This window comes from Carcharodon carcharias, chromosome 11 (assembly GCF_017639515.1).
Source record: "Carcharodon carcharias isolate sCarCar2 chromosome 11, sCarCar2.pri, whole genome shotgun sequence".
Lineage (NCBI taxonomy): Eukaryota > Metazoa > Chordata > Chondrichthyes > Lamniformes > Lamnidae > Carcharodon > Carcharodon carcharias.
In genome coordinates this window covers 82,700,909-82,722,672 of record NC_054477.1, presented here as the reverse complement: position 1 = coordinate 82,722,672, position 21,764 = coordinate 82,700,909, and the positions used below count along the sequence as shown (strand labels likewise).

The 21,764-nt window shown below is 39.1% G+C and overlaps 1 protein-coding gene across 1 annotated transcript in view; it reads right to left on the bottom strand.

The window, feature by feature from the left end:
- ddias (DNA damage-induced apoptosis suppressor) overlaps positions 1 to 21,764 on the bottom strand; it is a 37,878-nt gene that overhangs the window by 12,797 nt on the left and 3,317 nt on the right. The window contains exons 2-4 of the mRNA XM_041199887.1: positions 18,242 to 18,362; positions 13,821 to 13,982; positions 504 to 618 (exon numbers count right to left, since the gene is read on the bottom strand). Coding sequence (XP_041055821.1) covers positions 504 to 618; positions 13,821 to 13,982; positions 18,242 to 18,362 — 398 coding nt within the window. The remainder of the gene's footprint in view (positions 1 to 503; positions 619 to 13,820; positions 13,983 to 18,241; positions 18,363 to 21,764) is intronic.

Below are 21,764 nucleotides of genomic sequence, written 5' to 3'. Positions count from 1 at the left end.
CACATGTCATTAAGATTTTCAGTTTTGTTTGAAGATCTGTCAAAGGTCTGTTAAAGCCATTAATTAACTAATTAAACCTATTGAGAAAGCTGCCCGTCCAACCTTAAGGTTGGTGGGCAGGCGAAGAGCCCAGGCGGCCTTCGCATTTTTCATGAAATCTCATCCACAGGCGGGATGAGGTTTCGTGAAGGGTTTATAAATTAAATAAAGTTTTTCATTAAAGTTCATTGACATATCCCAGCTCATGTGACGCTGAAAGACCACACTCCCAACTCAGGAAACCACCCCCCTTGCCCGCACAGGGAGCGCACAGCGCTTCCGGGTGCACATCAAACTGGGCGGGCCTTAATTGGCCAGCCCACGTAAAATGGCGATGCAGACCCGATAGGGGGCGCCGATTGGGCCCCCGCCCATCCCCGCACAACCCCCTTGACAGGCAAAAAATTCTCCCCTTGATTTCTAAAGAAGAAACCCATTCCTGTCGGAAAAACTGCAGAAATTACCTTCACTCCGAAGATAAAGCTTCTTCCAATAAAGCAGTGTTCCACAGCCTGGACGAGCAAACCCTGAACTTTATCTCCCTCTGGCTCTTGCAATTTCTTCAAATCTTCACAGTATCTATTTGGAATTGAAGATGCTGCATGGTTAGGAGGAAGGAGAGTAGATGATGAATATAACCGGGTTAGTGACATCAGAGCTACACGTAGAAAGTCACATTGAGGGATTAGGGCTTTTACCAGAGTGCCACAACTATCAAAACTATTACATATGCACATCCGCACAACATGAAGTTAGACATGTTCCAGGAAACACAATATATATCAGTGAGATTACAAATTACAAACTTCAGAGGACATTATAATCTATGAGTATTAGATTTACAATTGTAAAGAGAGTCAAGACTGTACATCCCCCAATTTATTACAAAGTCTGCAATTGTTATATATTATGTAGGGTTAGATTCGATTTATCTTCCTACCAACAGCAGCTCAGTGTGAATACCAAATACCTATGATATGTACCCTCTGATGCTGATGTGCTGAAATGACAGTATTGAATTATTAACTATATAATTATCTCATTCCTAGGAAATATAGACAGTGCAGGAAAAAATGTCAAGATTTGATAGTATTGTGGTTTTGTAGTACTGATCCAGAAACATGAGCTCAAATTCCACCAATTTAAATTTTGTTAACTAAAACTGGAATAAAAAGCTGGTATCAGTAATGGTGAAAATGAAACTTCTGGATTGTCATAAACCTATCTGGTTCAGTAATATCCTTTCCTGGTCTGGTCTATGTGTGACTCCTAATGCATAGGAATGTGGCTGACTCAACTGAAATTTTTTTTATTCATTCATGGGATGTGGGCTTCACAGACTAGACCAGCATTTATTGCCCATCCCTAATTGCCCTTGTTCAGAGAGCATTCTAAGAGCCAACCACATTGCTGTGGGTCTGGAATCACATGTAGGCCATGGAAGGATGGCAGATTTCCTTCCCTAAAGGGCATTAATGAACCAGATGGTTTTGTCAGCAATGGTTTTGTGGTCATCACTAGGCTTTCAATTCCAGGTTTTTATTGAATTCAAATTTCACCATCTGCCATGTTGGGATTCAAACCCAGGTCTCTGGAATACCATTCCAGTGACAATACCATTACCTCTCCATGACCTAGCAACCCACTCAGTCATATCAAACCTTTACAAAAAAGTCTAATTAAAAAAGAAAGGACAGACTACCTGGCATTGACCTAGGCACTAGAGATGACAAAGGCACATCCAATCCAGCTGACTCCACAGTTCCCCTTGCTAACATTTGGGTACTTATGACAAAATTGGATGGGCCGATCCACAGGCTAGTTAAGCAACAGCTTGATATAACCATACTCACAGGATCACACCTTACAGCCAATGTCACAGACTCCTCCAACACCATCCCTGGGAATGCCTTTTCCTATCATCAGGACAGACCCACCAGAGGTGTTAGGCACAGTTGTATATAGTCAGAAGGGGGTGACTCTGTGAGTCCTAAATCTTACCTTCACACCCCATCAAATCTCATGGTATCTGGTCAAACTTGAGCAAGGAAAATTCTTATTGATTACCACCTGCTGCCCTCCCTCAACTGGTGATTATTATTCCTTAATGGTGAACACTGTGGGGGTCTTGTGGTGCAGTGGTAATGTCTGGGCCAGAAGCCCCAGGTTCTAGTCCCATTTCAGAACTTGATAGCCATGGAAGGTTCATAACGTGGCTAAACAGGTCGATTATCAGTCTGTAAATCTTTCCAATACACCTGATGGGCAGGCAGTAAGAAAGGGAGAATTTCCCGGTCAGCCATTCTGCAGAAGGCAATGGCAAACCACTGCTGTACTTTGCCAAGCATAATCACAGGCCAATCCTCTTAGGCATGGTACCTGAAGGAGGAGGAATGGTGAACAATACTTGCAAGAAGCATTGATAGGTAGGAGGGTAACTTCAATGGCCATCACCAACAGTGGCTTGATAGCACAACTACCAACAGAGGAGAAAGACATAGCTACCAGACTGGTGCTTGCAGCAGGTGATGAGAGAAACAAAACAAGAGAAAAAGCTACTTGACCCTGTTCTCATCAATCTACCTGTGACAGATGCACCTATCCTCTGAAGTATTGATAGGAGTGACCACTGCACAGTGCTTGTGGAGGTGAAGACAAAGTTTCATACTGAGGACAGCCTCCATTGTGTTGTGTGCTAAAGGGATAGATTCAGAACAGATTTTTCAGCTCAAGACTGTGCATTCATGAGACACTGTGGGTTATCAACAGCAAAAGATTTGTAGCCTTTGTTCCAGCATATTCCTCACTCTACCATTACCATCAAGTCAGGGGATCAACTCAGGTTCAATGAAGAGTGTGGGAGCCCATGCCAAGAGCAGTACCAGGCATACCTATAAATGAGATAAAAACAAAAAACTGCGGATGCTGGAAATCCAAAACAAAAACAGAAATCCTAGAAAAACTCAGCAGGTCTGGCAGCATCGGCGGAGAAGAACAAAGTTGACGTTTCGAGTCCTCTTGACCCTTCAACAGACCTATAAATGAGCTGCCAGCTTGAGCTACAACAGTGGATTAGTGGTGGCAGCCAGTGATCTGCCTAAGGGAAGCTCCTCTGTTCATTTCTCCATGCCTTGCGGTCTTGCACTTTTCTCTTCAGTTGCTTGTAGGAGCCTCCCATTTCCAATTTCAAATTGTCTAGCATCATAATTCTCTTTCTACCTCTTGGTCTATATCTCTTTAATCTTCCTTCAATGACATCCTTCAGCAAGTTCTCATGCCTTAGAAAATGGCCAGTCAAATATTTTCTTTTCTTAATATTCACTAGCCCACCTTTCCTCCTCTGCCATTCTGAGAACTTCTTCATTGCTTGTGTTCTGTCCAACTAAACTGCTCTATTCTTCTTCAGAATGACATCTCACAACTTCCTAATCTTTGGAAGTTCATTTTTCTCAAGATCCATACTTTAGCCCTGTACAACAAGACACTCCAAATTATTGTCTTGATAATTATTTTCTTATTCTACTCATTCTTATGCTAAGCAATCCTTTTTATTTGAAAATGTATTCTTTGCCATTGCTATTCTAAATGATGTATTTATAGCAGTAACCATTGTTAGGACCAGGATGGGAGCAGTGTGCAGTTTCTCTAGCCCCACTACTGCACAGGTCACACCATAAGTGTAAGGGCTTTACTCACTCACCGGAATGGCCAATTGTTTACTTTTGCTATTATTAGAACCAGAATAAAAGAGACTTTAACCAGGCTTCTTTCAATAAATTCAGAATGATTAATTTATTTGGAAACAAAACTTACTTTTAAAAGCAAGTTCCAAAAGCTGGTTAACTTACAATTTGTAATCCACGAATAGAGTCGCTGCAGAGGATTGCACTTAAGATAAAAACACCTTCTGGCCAATAGGAAAGCTTTATGAAAAAGGATAAAGTTTGAAGGGTTTTGATGCTGTTGATCTGGTGTGCCTGTGTGTGAAGACGGGTTGCTGGTCACTTGCAAGCAAGTTCTTTCCAAAGGAACTTCGGTGTGAAGCAGAACATATGTCCTTGGGATCTCTCTCATCTCAGCTTCTCAGGCTTCCAAATTCAGACGAGTTCTACTGAGATGAAGATTTCCAGCTGGCCACTGCTAACCATACTAAATTTCACAATTTGGGCAACCTTCTCCCTTTTGGTTTATTCCCAAAGTGAGTCCAAAAAAACAAGTTCAAAGCAGAAACTCATCTCAATCAGGTGAAAGCAGTAGTTTTTTTCTCCAGCAATTAAAGTTCAAATAAATAAATAGTTATTATCTCCTCAGGTGTCTTGCTGGTAATTTAGTTGAAGTCATGTGACTTCTTGGAAAAGCAGTTTGCTCTCAGTCCAAAAAAACCCAGGTCAATTCCCATAGAATTGTCTAAACAATTCAATGTCCTTCCAATTTTTAAAGGACATATAGTTCTTGGAGATATGTACTCATAACAACCCCATCCTTAAGGAATGATATGCCATTTCCAAATGTGCTTCATTACAAAGTGTACAGGGAAACATATATAAGAAAAAACATTCAAACGTTTACTCACTCATTCTCATTCACTCCTTATACCGAACCTATAGTTTTCTCTGACCTTCTTGAATACCAGATAATTTCAATAAAATTACATTCTTGATATGCATCAGCAGTTATATTATCCGTCACAGCAATATGAACAACCTTTAAATTATAAGGCTTATTAGCAAACTCCATCAAAATTGTCTGACATTCGGTGTCTTAAGTTCTTCCATAAAGGCCAAGGGTTATGGTCAGTATATATTAGTGTTTCTCTATAGCCATGACGGACATATAACTCAAAATGTTTAAGAGCCAGTAACAATCCCAGGGTTTCCTTTTCTACTGTAGAATAGTTCTTTTGATGCCGATTTGATTTTTTTTTAGAAAAATAGCCCACTGGCTTCTCTGTGCCCAATTCAACTTCTTGCAATAAGACAGCACCCAACCCCAAGTCACTTGCACCATTGCCAACTTGAAGGGTTTAGTGAAGTTAGGGGCAGCCAACACCGGTTCATTAGTTAGGATTGCATTCAGCTTCTCAAAAGCTGCCTGGCACTCTCTTGACCATATCACCTTTACCTTCTTCTGCAATAAATCTGTTAGTGGAGTAGCTATTATGCTGAAGTTTGGCACAAACTTGTGACAGAAGCCACACATTCCCAAAAATCTCATGATTTCCCTTTTTGTTTTAGGAGAAGGGAATTCCACCAAAACCTGCACTTTCACTGTTCTTGGCAACTCTTATCCTTGCCCTACAATATGCCCAGGAAAGCTACTGCACTTTCACGAACTCACTCAAGCAATGTTTATTACTAGATCCGCTGACTGTAATTGTTAAAATAGAGCTTCCAATTGTTTTAAATGATGTTTCCAATTGTTGTTGTAAATCAATACATCATCCAAGTAAACCACAAGTTAAGAACACTGATTACAACTTGATTCATTAGTCTTTGGAAAGTGCTGGAGCATTTTTGTCTGAATGGTATTACAAGGCATTGGTACAGCCCATTTGGCATGAAAAAGCTGATATCTCCTTAGCTTGAGACATTAAAGGTATTTGCCAGTATCCTGTCAATAAATCAATCTTAGTAAAGAATGTGGCACTGCCAACTCTGTCAATACAATCTTCCAAATGAGGGACTGGGTAGAAATTTGTTTTTGTTGATGCATTCACCTTTCTCTAATCTCCGCAGAAACTGGTTTGTCCATCAGGTTTAGGTACTAACACTGCTGGAGAATTCCAACTGTTTTGACTAGGTTCAATTAGGTGATTTTCCAACATGTATTGAATTTCTGCTTTCACCTGAGCCAGCTTCTCCAGACATGAATGATAGAAGATTCCCCTACATCCACATCATGAATGGCTAAAGTTGTACACCGTGGTTTATCTCTACAGATTCCTTAAAATTCTAAGTAACCACTAGATCTTCTTGTTGTCCTATCTTGAAGTATGAAAATATGATGTCTAACTGTCCTAATATTTCAGTGTTAGCTCACTGTCTCTTTCACCCTCCACTGTCCTTACTACCTGACATACCTGCTCCTTCTTATCCTCCTCCCTATGATGGTATTGTTTTAACATATCGATATGACACAGCCAATTCTTTTTCCTGTGATTTGGGTGGTGGTGGTGGCAGTGGTGGGGGGGTGGGGTGGTGGTGTGTGTGTGTGTGTGTGTGTGTGTGTGTGTGTGTGTGTGTGTGTGTGTGTCTATCAAATTATTTATTTTACCAAGGTTAATCACCTTGAACTGTGCCTTCAGAGGTTTCCCCTGTAAAGGCTATAACACTAACACTTCATCCCCTGGTTGAAATGCTTGGATCTCAGCTTGCTTATCTGCTTTGTGAAACTTTGTGTTTTTGAGCCACTTTGCAGGCTCCTGTGAGCCTTTCCCGGAACACGGGCACATAATTTAACATGGAGGATTCACCCCTCTATCCTAAAAGCTTTTCTTTGATTAATTTCAGACGGCCTCTTACCTCATGTCCATAAATTAATTCAAAAGGACTAAAAGCTGTAGATTCATGCGGGGAATCTCAGGTAGCAAATAAAAGAAAGTCCAGTCCTTTGTCCCAATCATGGGAGATTCATGACAATATGATTTAATTATTGTTTTAAGGGTTTGATGGTACCTCGCTAAAGCTCCCTATGTCTATGGATGGTACGCTGTGGACTTTTAACTGTTTTATACCCAAACTACTCATTATATTTTGAAAAATTTTAAGACATAAAATTGGAAACTCGATCTGACTGGATCTCCATTGATAATCCATATCGAGTAAAAAAATTGGATTAACTTCTCTACCGCTACGTTAGCTGTAATTGTTCTCAAGGGATGGTCTCTGGAAATTGAGCTGCCATTTCCATAATAGTAAGGATATACTGCTTTCCCGCTTTCATTTTCAATAGCGGCTCACACAGTCCATTAACACCCTATTAAATGGTTCACCAAAAAATGGTATGGGAATCAAGGGTGCCGGTTTGATTGTAGGTTGTGGTTTTCCCACCACCTGGCACATTTTACAAAACTGCACCACATCCTTGTGAAGACCTGGCCAGTAAAATGCCGGTTTATCTGTGTTTAAGTTTTCTGTATCCCTACGTGTCGTCCCATAGGAATTTCATGTGCTATCTGTAATATCGCTTTATGATATTTAGGTGGTAGCACTGATGAATAACCATTCACTCTTTGTCTCAGGTCTGTGAGGAAGTACCCACTTTCTCATCAGAATCCCCCTTTTAACATAACAACATTCCGGAACTCCCTCAGCTTTAGCTTCAGTTTGGACTGATTGTGCTACCTTACTTAACTCTGGATCAGCTTGTTGAGTCTCAATTCGAGAAGATTTACTAAACATTTCTTTCGTATTATCCAAGTCTCTAAAGAAGGTTTCGGCTGATTGAATATCTGTCTTTGGTGTCACTTTGACCTCCGATGATGGACTTTGCTGAGCCATTGCTCAGGGCACCACACACAAAGGAAAAATTCCTGTAACCTTTTCCTGTAAACTGCTCCATCTCCTTAACCTCATTTGGGGTTTCCTTAATTATGAGAAAAGCTACTTCGCTCATGCTAAACCATTTCCCAGGAGTAAGCCAACTCCATCTACAGGTAACTTCTGGACAACCCCTACTGTCACTATCCCAGACATTAGGTCACACTACAAGTGCACCGGTACAATAGTACGGGTTTATACCCCCGCCAATACCATTTATTAAAACTTTGGCTTTTAATGCACTCTCTGATGGAAAAGTTATGACTTTCCCCAGCAAAAGGGTTTGAGTGGTTTCTGTATTCCTTAATAAAATTATAGATTTAGCTGACTCATTTGAGTGATAAGGGGTTACTTTTCCTCTTGACAAAAATTCTTTATAACCCTAATGTATCTTATTCACCTCCCCTTAATTCACAGCAATGTTCACACTTGATCTCACAGCTGTAGTTAACACTACAACTTGATCCGTTGTATTTTCAGTCAGGGCTCCTTTTTCTGAATCGCCCTCACATACCCCAATAAGTCCCATGGATTTCCAATACAACTTCCAGCAGTCTGCATGACGGTTACAATGGAAATACTTGTTACAATGGAAACACCTAGGCCTTTGAATATCACTTCCACCCTCAGCACCTTCGTTTCTGGTCTGAGGAGGAGTTTCCGGGACATTCCCAGCTGAGCCTTCTCTTCCCTGGCTACTTGCCTTCTTTTCACCTTCTAACCTTCTTGGGTTTGTGTGGGTGACAGAAAAAGGATTTGGAATTATGGACCAACTCAATCATCAGCCATCTTCGCTGCCTGGCTAGCTGTTTCAATCCGCTGGTCTTCGACAATGGGTTCTAACTACTGGAGGAAATTAATTTTTAAATTTTTCCAGGAGAATTATTTCCCTGAGAGCTTCATATGTGACATTTAGCCCTAATGCCCATATCAAATGGTCAAAATTACCTTGCTTTACCCTCTCAAATTCAATATAGGTCGGCCCAAGCTGTTTCCTTATAATTTCAAATTTCTGCCTGTATGCCTCAGGGACCAACTCATACAGACTAAGAATCGCCTTTGTTAATGCATCATAATGCATAGAAATCTCTTCTGAAAGTGATGCGAAAACCTCATGAGCTTTGCTTGTCAACCTACTTTGCAGAAGCAGTGTTCAGTTTTCTTTTGGCCACTTCATTTGCTTAGCTACTTTCTCAAATGAAATGAGGAATACCTCTACATCTCTTTCCTCAAACTTTGTAAGGGCTTGTACAAATTTAAACATCTCCCTACTGGGATTTGGTTTGGGGGTAGATTTTCATCATCAGAACTTCCCTCAGCATCTGAGGCCTCATTTTTAAATTCCAGCATTCTAAGCTAGTATTCCTGTTCTCGTACATTCTCTCTCTCCTTTGGCTCTCTTTATCTTTCTCCCTTGCCTGAAATTTCAGTTCTAGCTTCTTAAATATTCTCGCTTTCCTTTTCAGTTCTTTTTCCTGCTCTTTTTCCCCTTTTTTTCAATTCCAATTCTCTTTCCTATTCAAGTTTAAGCTTCTCCACTTCTTTTTTGTGTTCAAGCTGCTTCATTTGCAACCGAGTCCTAGCTAACTCAATTGACTGATCCCCTGGAGAATGTGGTCTTTCTTGTATCTCTTCCAATTTCAAATGCTGCGTTACTACCTCATCTATGTCTGCTTTCCTCGCCACTATGATTCATTCTAACTGCAATTTATCCGTCAATTCCATTAGTTTAGCCTTAGTTACTTTTTGTAAACCAGTCAGTGGTAAATCTTCCATCTTTAGAAAAAAGTCTTAGCAACTTCCAAACCCATTTTGGTTTACTAATGTATAAGAAACCTGGTATCTGTCCACTTGTCCTTTACCAATTATTATTATTCCACGCCCAATCACCCATTGCCCATGTTTCAAATCACAGGAGAACCTCCAATCTATGTTACAACCGGGATGGGAGGAGTGCACAGTTTCTTTAGCCCCACTACTCCACAGGTTGCACCATAAGTGTAAAGGTTTCATTCACTCACTAAAATGGCCAATTGTTTACTTTCGCTATTGTTAGAACCAGAATAAAAGAGACTATAACCAGGTTTCTCTTTCAAAAAACTCAGAATAGTTGATTTATTTGGAAATTAAACTTATTTTTAACAGCTAGTTGCAAAAACTGGTTAACATGCAATTTGTAATCCTGAAGAGGACCTATATACCCCTTTAAATGCCAACACACACACAAAGGACAAAAAAAAATAGGTTGACATTTAAGGGAAAAAAAAAAACACCTTTTGGCCAATAGGAAAACTTATGAAAAAAGGATAAACTTCAAAGGGTTTTGATGCTGTAGATCTGGTGTTCCTGTGTGAGAAGACGGATTGCTGGTCACAGTAGTTGTCTGGAAGTTCTTTCCAAAGGGGCTTTGGTGTGGAGGACAACAGAGTGGGATCAATGTCTTTGGGACCTCTCTCTTGTCTCAGCTTCTTAGGTTTCCAAATACAGACAAGTTATATTCAAATTAAGATTTCCAGCTGGATACTGATAACCATACTAAATTTCAGACAAGACAGGAAGAGTGCGAGTTGGGCAACCTTCTCCCTTTCAGTTTATTCCCAAACTGAGTTTAAAAAAAAGTTCAAAACAGTAACTCATCTCAGTCAGGTGGTTTCCAGAAAATCACACGGGCCTCACAGCCTCTGAAAGCAGTAGATTTTTTTCTCCAACAATTAAAGTTTAAATAAACAAATAGTTATTATCTTCTCAGGTGCCTTGTTGCTCATTTAACTGAAGTCATGTGACTTCTTGGGAAAGGCAGTTTGCCCACAGTCCAAAGTGAATTTATAACCTTTAAAAAAAACCCAGATCAGTTCCCAAGAAAGTGTACAAATAATTCAATGTCCTTCTAATTAAAAAACATAGTTCTTCGAGTTATGTATTCATAACACCATCCTCTGATAGGATGTAAAAACTGTTGAAAGTACTGTAGGTGATCAGAGTTGACAGGAGAAATAGAAGATCGATTATAGCTCTGTACATGGGTCAGACTCTACAATCAGAACAGTATTTGGTGAAACTGAATCTGGTGCATTCAGACACAGTGTGAGACAAGGCTGTCTACTATCACCATGTCTTATTAACATCTATGTGGAAGCCATGATTTAAAAAAAGCACTAAATGATGTCACAATCTCTTTAGAGATTGATCACTTTTGAAAAGAAATTCAGATTCCTAGTGGCCAACTTAAAGGAATTGCACAACAAGGTTTCAAGTTTTAAGACTTTTACTGTAACAAACTAAAAGCAACATTGACTAAACACTATTTTATAAGGAACTTCCCTTGTTAATACTTTAACTTGACTGAAAACTCCCCCCATTGTTATGTTTTACTCTGTCCTGTAAGTAGACACACTATTCTGCTGAAACCAGTCCGAAGTACTTCTTAGCTCCCGAGGGCTTGCTTCCCTTCTTTTCCTTTTCTAGCCGGATAACTTCTAATCCCTGAACTGGCTTTTATGGTGAAGGCTATCCAGGAGATTTCTCCCTCTAGCCAAAACTAGGCAAATCTTCCAGTCTCATTTAAATCATTACAAATTTGGTGTTTTCAATTCAAATGCAAGCTCCTACCTGCGTTCTTGCATGGTTAATCAAAGAGACTTGCTGCCTTTATCTCTTAGCTCTCTCTCTCTCTCTCTGCAATCTGTCAGACTGACCCTGATGTGAGGTTCAGTGATATTTTGAGAAAATACCTGCAACCCGATCCTACATGGCTGCCAATGGACTTGTCTCCTCTCAAAGCCCATCTCCATAACAACATGAATCACATGAGCTTTGTATGCAGGTGGAAATGCTAATTAGCCATCCCTAGACTCCCAACTTCATTCTATCTTGAAACTAAATAGACCATTTAAAGAATAACTATTTATAAGAGCTGACATTTCTAACAACTCCCAGGGCTTTTGGAGACTAACAGTCTGTCCACTGTCAGCACAAATGCTTTGGTCACTGTTTACAAGCGTGAACACCTAGCACCTCCTTCCCAGTAAAACAAACTGGGTGCCCCTTTAATATTTAACACACAAGCCACGCAGGCTTGTTATCAGTAGAATTCAGAATAGGTCACATAACCCCTTCATTCCTCCATTTTATCCTAAATTAAAAACAGCCCCTAATCAAAATCTCATAAAACCTCTAATTTGTAACAATGAAGTACAGAAAGTCAAAGTAAGAGGTCAATTACTGAAGGTGGCAAGATTTGCAGACAGCCAGGTCCTAGTGGCTAGCTCAACTGAAGATCTATAGATACTAATGGATAGAATGAATAGTGGAGAAAGCTTACAGAATGAAAATTAATGTAAAAAAGACCAAAGTTATAAGTATTAGAAGAAATAATGGGGAGAAAGTAGTCAAGATAAGTGGCCAACAGCTGGAACAGGTATAGTAATTTAACATGGGACTACATGCATGCTCAACAGTAGAAGCAACATGCTATAGACAGAGTTGAGCAAACTCTCAACAAATAGATCAAAACTCTGCAGTCCTGCCACATCTAGTTGTGAATGATGGCAGATTATTGAACAAGTAATTGGAGGAGGAGGAGGAGGCTCCAAAAACATTCCATCCTTAATGATGTGGGAGTCCAGCACTTAAGTACAAGCGCACTCACCTTCAGCCACAAGTGCCAAGTGAATGATCTATCTCAGCCTCTCCCTGAGATCCCCACAGAAACCAGTCTTGAGCCAATTTGATTAATTCCACAAAATATCAAGAAATGACTGATTGTACTGGATACAGCAAAGGCTATGAGCCCTGACAACATCTTGGCTTTGGTAAGAAGATTTTGCTCCAGAACAAGCCCTACTCCTAGCCAAGCAGTTCCTGTACAGCTACAACACAGGATCCACATGACAAAGTGGAAATTGCCCAGGTATGCCCTGATCACAAAAAGCAGGACAAACTATTGCCAATTATTGCCCTATCAACCTACTTTCAATTATCAGAAAAGTGACGATAGCAACGTTGATAACACCTTCCAAGTGGTACTTACTAACCAATAATCGGCTCACCAATGCTCAGTTTGAGCTCTGCTTGGGCCATTTGGCTCCAGACCTCATTACAGCCTTGGTCCCAAACATGGACAAAAGGGCTGAATTCTAGAGATGAGGAGAGAATGATGACCCTTGACATCAAGGCAGCAATTGAGTGAATGTGGCATCAAGGAGTCCTGGCAAAACTGAAATCAATGTGAATCAGGGAAAAGTCTCCACAATAGAATTCAGAACAGATGAAAGATCACAACTTGATATGTTAACTCTGCTTCTCTCTTCACAGATGCTGCCAGACCGACTGAGTATTTCCAGCATTTTCTGTTTATATTTCAGATTTCCAGCATCCTCAATATTTTGCTTTAGGAAATTTACCAAATGTTCCACTTTCTAACTGAATAGGTATGTTTATGTTTGTAACTTGTTTAGTGCACTGTTGTCATAGCATGCTGATCATGGCCTCCATTAAATGTGACAAATAACAAGCACTAACTACTATGCCAGCAAAAAGATCCTTAATGCTACATGTTCATGCTCTCATTTAAGACAACCTGTGCTGTACTTGGGCACTAATCTCACATAATCCTTTTTCTGACATGCATCCCTTTAAACCTCATTGCAGAACAAAGTTGCTCATTACATGAGACAGCACTTGCATGACCCTGGCAAAGGGCTATATTAAAGAAAAACTGTATTTAATAAGCTACCTGATCAAATAGGTGTTCTGAATAACTAAATTCATAATTTTCAATAAAAAATTGCAATCTGATCTTTACCACTCTAGTTTCCACTATGGATAGTTAATTTAGACTTTTGTGTTAAAAGCAAAATGCTACGGATGCTGGAAATCTGAAACAAAAACAAAAATAGCTGGAAAAACTCAGCAGGTCTGACAGCATCATTTCTGATGAAGAGTCATATGGACTCGAAACGTTAACTAGACTTTCATGTTGTTATTTAAGCTTTTGTTTCTACAGATTGAATAGAAATATAACTGATAATATCTTGTAATTTCTCCGCCATTTGATCCCAGGGAAAGGCATGGAAAACACAGGTCGCATTTCTTTCAGCATTCAAAATACTTTAGGCTTTCTTTTTACTTAAATTGTTAAAGGGGTCTAATTATTATGTTTCAATAATAGGTTATTCTTTGATGATAATAAATAAAACAGGGCAGATGATGTTACCAAGATATTTTAAGATATTAAATTTTTACCTGTGTAGACATCCTGCTGTTGTTCCAAAATAAGGTTCGAGACAACTCCCGAAGACAGTAATATTAAATATGTCATTTTTCCCGGCAACTTTAACAGAAAGTCTGTACCTGTAATTTGTATTCTGTGCTGTGGAGACACAGGCAGGCTTTGGGCAATGGAACCTACAGAAAAATTGGTGGACAGAAGGTCACTATAATTCAGTTTTCACAAGACGTATGCATTTCTTATGCTTCATGTGGTAAATAGAAAACTGCACTGCACATCATGAGACTGAGAGAATTGAATGCACATGTACACGATTCACCCACGATTGTCAAAGACCGTATAAGAACAACTTTCATGAGCAAAAAACTAAATCCAGTATGTTACAAATTGTCAAAAGGAAGCAATTGCCAAGATGCTTATTTAAAATTCATATGGAAGCTCCATACGCACAGAAGTAAAATGCAAACAATTCATTCAGGCCTTTGACATGGGAAATACTGTACAAAATATTGAAAATTCTACAGAAGGTTACTTAATGTTGAAGTTTTAAAAATTTGTTCTTGGGATGTTGCATTGCTAGCAAAGCCAGCATTTATTGCCTATCTCTAATTGCCCTCGAGAAGGTGGCAGTGTGACGTATGTACACTCATAGTGCTTTAGGGGGGGGATGTTCTAGGATTTGATCCAGTGATAGTGAAGGAATGACAATATAGGTTCAGGTCAGGATGGTGTGTGGCCTGGAGAACTTAAAGGTGATGGTGCTCCCATGAATCTGCTGCCCTCGTCCTTCTAGGTGATAGAAGTCACGGGTATGAAAAATGTTATCCAAAGAACATTGGTAAGTTGCTTCTGTGTATCGTATAGATGGTACACACGGTTGCCACCGTGCTTCAGTGGTGAAGGGAGTGAATGTTTAATTTGCTGGATGGGGTGCCAATCAAGCAGGCTGCTTTGTCCTGGGTAGTGGCAAGCAGTGTGTATTCAATCACATTCTTCACTTATGCCTTTTAGATGAGGAGTCAGTAGGTGAGTTAATCGCCATTGAATTCCCAGCCTGACCTACTATTGTCATCACATATTTATATGGCTGATCCAGTTCACTTTTCGGTCAATGGTAACCTCTAGGATGTTTATGGTGGGGGATTCAGCGATGTTAATGTCTTAGAATGTCAAGGGGAGATGGTTATATTCTATCTTGTTGGAGATGATTACTGCCTGGCACTTGTGTGGCTTGAATGTCACTTGCCAGTTATCATCCCAAGCCTGAATGTTGTTCAGGTCTTGCTGCACATGAGCATGGACTGATTCAGTAACTCTTTCAGTATCTGAGCAGTTATGAATGGTGCAATCATTAATGAACATCTCCAATTCTGACCAAATGCTGGAAGGAAGGTTATTAATGAAGCAGCTGAAGATGGTTGGGCTTAGGATACTAATTTGAGGAACTCCTGCAGTGATGTCCTAGGGCTGAGATGATTGGCCTGCAACAATCACAATCATCTTCCTTTTCACTAGGTATGACTCCAACCAATAGAGTCCCCAGTTCCCTTTGGCCTCATTTTGATAGGCTCCTTGATGTCATATTGTCAAATACAGCCTTGTTGTCAAGGGAAATCACTCTCAACTCACCTCTGGAGTTCAGTTCTTTTGTTCAGATTTGGACCAAACCTGTAATGAGATCTGGAGCTGAGGGGCCCTAGCAGAACCCATATTGAGCATTGGTGAGTAGGTTGCTGCTACTGCTTGAAAGCACTGTCAACAACACCTTCCATCACTCTGCTGATGATTGAGAGTTGACTGATGGACTGGTAGTTGGCCCTGGTAATTGGTCGGATTTGTCCTGCTTTTTATTATATATAATATTAAATTCATATTTGAAAGACATCACAGCATATTCAAATTACAGGAAATGTTTTTTTTTTAAATTAGTTTTGGATAAAATGTTCCAAGTGCAGAAATTCTAATGTCACACACACAGAAAAAGATGAATCACTGGAAGCACAATAGAATATAACACCATCATTGGAGAATACTTTACGTACATGGTATTTATTTAATTATATGAGGAATGTTATCACTATTTTCTACTATTGTGAAACATCCTCACCTGTGTACAATATGTTGTTTGTATTTTCTTCAATTGTTTTTGGTGTAATCATACTTTAGAGCAGCTCTATTGACTTCATTGGACACCAGTACTTTAGGTTAGCATAGAGGTGGATGTGGAACAACTGAATAAGGAATAGTACTCCCCATCAATTGAGACATATGGGTTAGAAATATTGTACAAAAAGTAGTGTTTTAAACAGATGATGGGTGACTGCTTAGTATAGAAATAATCCTCTAGTCTTTGCTTCTCACTCACACTTTACTATGTGATATGTAACCAAGGATCCCTTGGATACAATATTTGACTTGACAACTTTGCCACTCATACTTTCTGATAAAAGTTATATTTGGCAGGTACATATTGCATTTGCTTAAATATCATGGAGATATACAAAAATAATTACTTTTGACTTTTATTTTACAATGCCACAGGGCATGAACTGGTAAATCAAACAGATGAAATGTTGATGCACTTGGTGTAAAGGTATTGTGATAATTAATAATGTTATAGTAAATAGTACAACCTGAAAACAGGTCAGTGAAAAGTATCTTAAAGACTTTTCAATGAATCTCAATATATAGTTAAGTTTAACCATTAAATTCAAAACAAAACATTACAAAGATTGATGAGATATGATAGAACTTGCATTTATACATCATCTAATCATATCCACAGGACATCACACAGTGCATATCTTTTTTTTTATATGATGTAATTATGTAGATAAATACAGCAAGATCCCACAAACAGCAAATCAGATTAATTGCCAGCTAAACTTAAGTAGCCTGTTAAACTAGTAGACAAACTTAAACTCCTACTTGACCTTGAGCTGGATTTCCGATCCTACATCTTCTCCATCACCTCCATTATACTGCTCATCTTTATGCCACCTTTAGACCACCTGCAGCTGCAATCCCTATCCATGTTTTAGCTATCTTCAGAATCAACTATTCCAACATCTTTCAGTCAGCTTTTCTTCCTTCACCTTCTGTTAACTTGGGGTCAACCAAAACTCTGTTGTCTATATCCTAATTCACACCAAGTCATGCTCACCCAGCACACCCTGTGATCACTGCTGTACATTGACTCAGGGTCCAGCAAAACCTTGAATTTAAAATTCTCATTCAATGTTCAAATCCCTCCAATGGCCTTGCCTATCCCTATCTCTGTCAGGTCCTCAGTCCTATAACCCTCTAAACTCTACATTCTTCCAATTCCAGATTTCCTTTGCACTTCATTGATGGCCATGTCTTTAGCTGTCCAGGCCCCAGGTTCTGAATTCCCTTGCTAAGCCACTCTGCTGCCACCTCTCTCTCCTCCTTTAAGATACTCCTTAAATTCTACCCCTTTTGGCCAAGGTCACATGTCCTAATATCTCCTCCACGTAGCTCTGTGTCCAATTTTTCTACACCACACCGTGATAACACTTCAAAAAAAAAACTTAATTGGCTATAAAGCACTTTGGGGTGTCTGATGGTCATGAAAGGCACTATATGAATGCAAGCCTTTCTTTTTTTGTCTGATAACACTCCTGTGACACGTGTTAGGTTGTTTTACTATATTAAGTGTGCTATATAAATTGAAGTTCTTGTCTTTAAACGGCGTTGATTGAGACTAGATGGTTTAGACAAAAATAAAATTGTTCTTTTTTGAATAATGCCATTGGATTTTTTACATTCACAGGCATTTGTGTTCATATAATGTCTCACCTAAAAGATGCTGTGAAAACAAATAGTATTCCCTCGATACCACTGAAACGTTGGCCTATATTGTGTGCTAATCATTGATGGGAGCTTGAACTCATAAGATATGATTTATAATCTCCACTGTTTCTTGTAACTCATCGGGTAAGTTTATGAAATATAAATTATATTCCCAGATCATTATGAATTCTCCAGGATGCTACAAAATATGGAAAGAAATAATTATGCAATGTGTTGATATGTCAATTTGCTTTGTCACAAATAATAAACATGGGGTTAATCTAGGATTTCTCATACAGTAAACTCCCAATTTTAATTTGATTGTCAAGATGAGAAATTTCTCACAGGGAAGAACATCCCCAGAGTCACCAGGGTGATTCTTTCAGTATTTTCAAATGTCACTCTAGGCCAGGTATAACAGAGGACCACAAAACAAGTTCTATGAATCTTCATAGATTCTTGTTAGATGTAACAAGAATCTAAAGAGCAAAAGAAAGCTATATTTTAAAATACATGCGCAGAGGTTTAAATAGAAGAAAGAGAAATACGGAAAAAATATGAAATTGTGTGATGTATTGTAATATTATTTTCATCTGAAAACATTGTCAGTTTAACTTCATACCTGCCAAAATTTAAAAGTAATCGAGATCCACATTTGTGACAAGCTGGATATAGAAAACAAGTGTCATGAAGACATAATATTGAGGCAATAACAAAGGATCTCTTCCCATTCATCTGGTTTCCTGGGGGGAAAAAAAGCAACACAAACATATAATTAATAACGTGTTTGTATTAGATTAAGTCACGATAGTGAAATTCTTCAGTCAAAATGTTCAAATATGGAATGGACAATGTTTATAGCGAGTCAACTGATGTTAGACTGATATTTATTTGAATTTGTCTTCAGTACAAAATTGTTCACGCTACAAAGCCTTAGATATGGATTTCACAGTTACAAACCTCAAATGAGCAATGCTATTTTCCTGTAACATTGAATGAAACTGCAGAAGGAACCACAATGATTACTGGAGCTGCTATCCATTTGAAATGAAACTGCTTTCTCTAAACATTAAACTATTTTGTAAATAAACCATAGGAAATTCATCTGTGACATAAAGGAACAAAGGTTTCACTTACAAATACCTTACATAGAACATCTCAAAGCATTTCATAATCTGCAAAGTATTTCAGAAGTGTAGTTACTGTTGCCTTGTAGGCAGATATAGCAGCCAATTTGCATACTCCAAAGTCCCACAAACAGCAATGAGATAAATGACCAGTTAAGCATTTTTTTGGTTATTTGAAACTCTGGCTCAGATTTAGTGGGACTATTAGCGTTCAGCTTAAACTCACAGCAACTTCTGGAATCTACACAAGTGCACTTAAACCTGGAATTTCAGAAGTTGCTGTCACTGATTTTACGCTTCTCCATAAGATGTTCTGTTGAAGTTCCCCATGCTGCAATAAATTTAGAAATCACTGAACTGATAAGAACTTGCCCTTTTATGCTGTTAAATTAAATATTGGGAAGACTGAAGCCATTGTTTTTGGTCCCCGCACCAAACTCTCCTCCCCACACCAAACTCTGCTCCCTAGTTACTTTCTTCATCCCTCTCCTTGATAACAATGAAATTAAACCAGTCTATTCACAACCTTGGTATCATATTTGATAGTACCGTGTGCTTCCAACCTTATGTTTGCACCATCACTAAGATCGCCTATTTCCACCCTTGTATCATCAGTTGGCTTTGCCCCCATCACAAATAATCTGTTGCAGAAACCCTAATCCTTTGTGACTTCTCGACTTGACTATTCTAACAGACATCTGATTGGTCTCCCACATTCCACCCTCCTGTAAATTGAGGTCATCCAAAACTCTGCTGCCTGTGTTTTAACTCACAACAAGCCCTGCTCCCTTATCATCCACTGTACTCACTGACCTACACTGGTTCCCAGTCAAGCAACATCTTGACTTTAAAAATCTCATCCTTGTGTTTAAATCTGCCCATGGCTTTGCCCCTCCCTATCTCTGAAATCTCCTACAAGATATCTGTGCTCCTCTAATTCTGGCCTTTTGTTCCCAATTTTAATTGCACTACCAGAGATGGTCAAGCCTGCAGTTGCCAAGGACCCTACACCTCTCTACCTCACTTTCTTCCTTAAAAAAAACTCTCTAAACCTCCCTCTTTGACCAAGTTTTTGTTCATCTGACCCAATACCTCCTTAATACAAGTTGTTGTTGTTGTTCTTATTAGTCTTGTTGAAAAAATTCCACTTTGTTGATTGAGAAGGAACGGGGTTTTTAAATGGCATACAAGGTTTATAATTACTGCTTTATGACCTCTCTGACCTTGGAAAAATAATTTTGTTTGTGGATTGTCAAATTTCTCCATTATAATTAAAAAAAAATACACTTTACATTTTTAACATTCTGATATTTCAGCTTTTAATTTAATCCCATGTGTATGTGCCAATCATTTATTTTGCTTCCTGTAAAACTTAATTAAAAATGAAGGATAATAATTGCATTTACTTCCTGCTTTATTGTCTGTCAGGATACTTCAACGTAACTGGCTGCTTACCCTGCTTGATGACATCACTTTTGACTGACACCTAGAAATCCCCTTGATTTGGTGCTAGATTCAAACAAACACGGGCAAGGGAAAATCCACGCCACAGAGTCCGTTAGAGCTTTGTAGGCAGCTTTCTCAGAGATCAGTGGTGAGTTCTGTCACTTTAACGCTGACTGCAAAATCTGGACCACTCTGTTCTTCTTTGAAATGAGCTATGGGATCTTTTATGTGCACCTTAATAGGTGAATGGCACCTTGGATGAATGTCTCGTTGGAAAGGCGCCATCTCAAATAATGCAACGCTCCAAATAGTAATGCACAGAAGCACCTTCCTAGAACTTGAGCTTAAGTCTGTTGGAGGCTTGGAATCTTCTGACTGAACCAAGCTGACACTTGAAGAATCATTGCCCCATAATTTTCTGTCAAAATAATGGTTAGGTGAATGGCACTCACTGTTATGTGTAAATGTTACAGCAACTTCAGGCAAGGGCAGATGCAATATTAAATACAGAAATCCAAAAACTGATGTTCTAGATGCACCTCTCGCCATGTTAATGTTGAAATTGTGCTGCAACAGAATGTGTTTTAAATTGGTAATTAAGCTCAGCTGTCTGCAACTGCAGAAGGATTAGGGAATCACTGCAAGAGTATATAAACCAGTTCACTCTTGGTGTCTGGGAGAATCTGTGACTTTGTTTCGCTGTCTTGGAAATAAACTGGTTTTAAAGTGCAGGTTAGCTTCAGACTCATTCTTCCTCAACATACTGAAACCCCTCTCTCCTGTATTTGTAAGATTCCAGCAATTCTGCCATAATAGGTAGCTGGCTAACCCTTACATCTCTGTAACCTGCTTTCTCTGTCAAGAGGAAAAAGGGGAAAATATCCCGTAGAGACAATGAAAAGCAGGTTTTTACACCCAGTGAACCACAGATGGAAAGTGCTGGGAGACCACCTTGTCTCATCAACAGCAAACTGCAAGGAATTTGGAAGATATCAATCACAATCAACCCAACTAATCCTGCACACCAGATTGGTGCTTTTGCACAGTTTTATCTCACCCTTAAAATCCACGTTTTGTGTGTCTTATATGTGTCTGTGTGTTTGTGTAGGGGTAGAGTTTAAGTTATTGAGTTAGAAGTTAGTAGTTCATACTTCTTTCTTTTGCCACTAGTTAAGGACAATTTGTTCAATAAGCAGTTATTTACTCATTAAGTTTACAAACCTGGTGCTCCTATTCTGTTAACCTAAATTACACAGTTAGGTAGAATTGGGGCAATCTGGTGGTTTGGTCAAACTTTTCATATTTGTCGCGGTTCGGGGAACAGTGAGGCTTGATATTACAGTGCACTATCCCCAGTGAGTCGTGACAATACAATTATTGACATTAACATGCTGTTAGATTCATAAACTATATCTCGCTTTCTGCCTCACCATTGAATTTCCTGTATTTACAGAGTGAATAGGAACTAAACTGACCATAGACTTAAAATGACATAATTTAACTTGCTAACGATGTGACAAGTTTTAATTACAGCCAATCAACACCCCTGGCATTGAAAATTAACTATGAAAA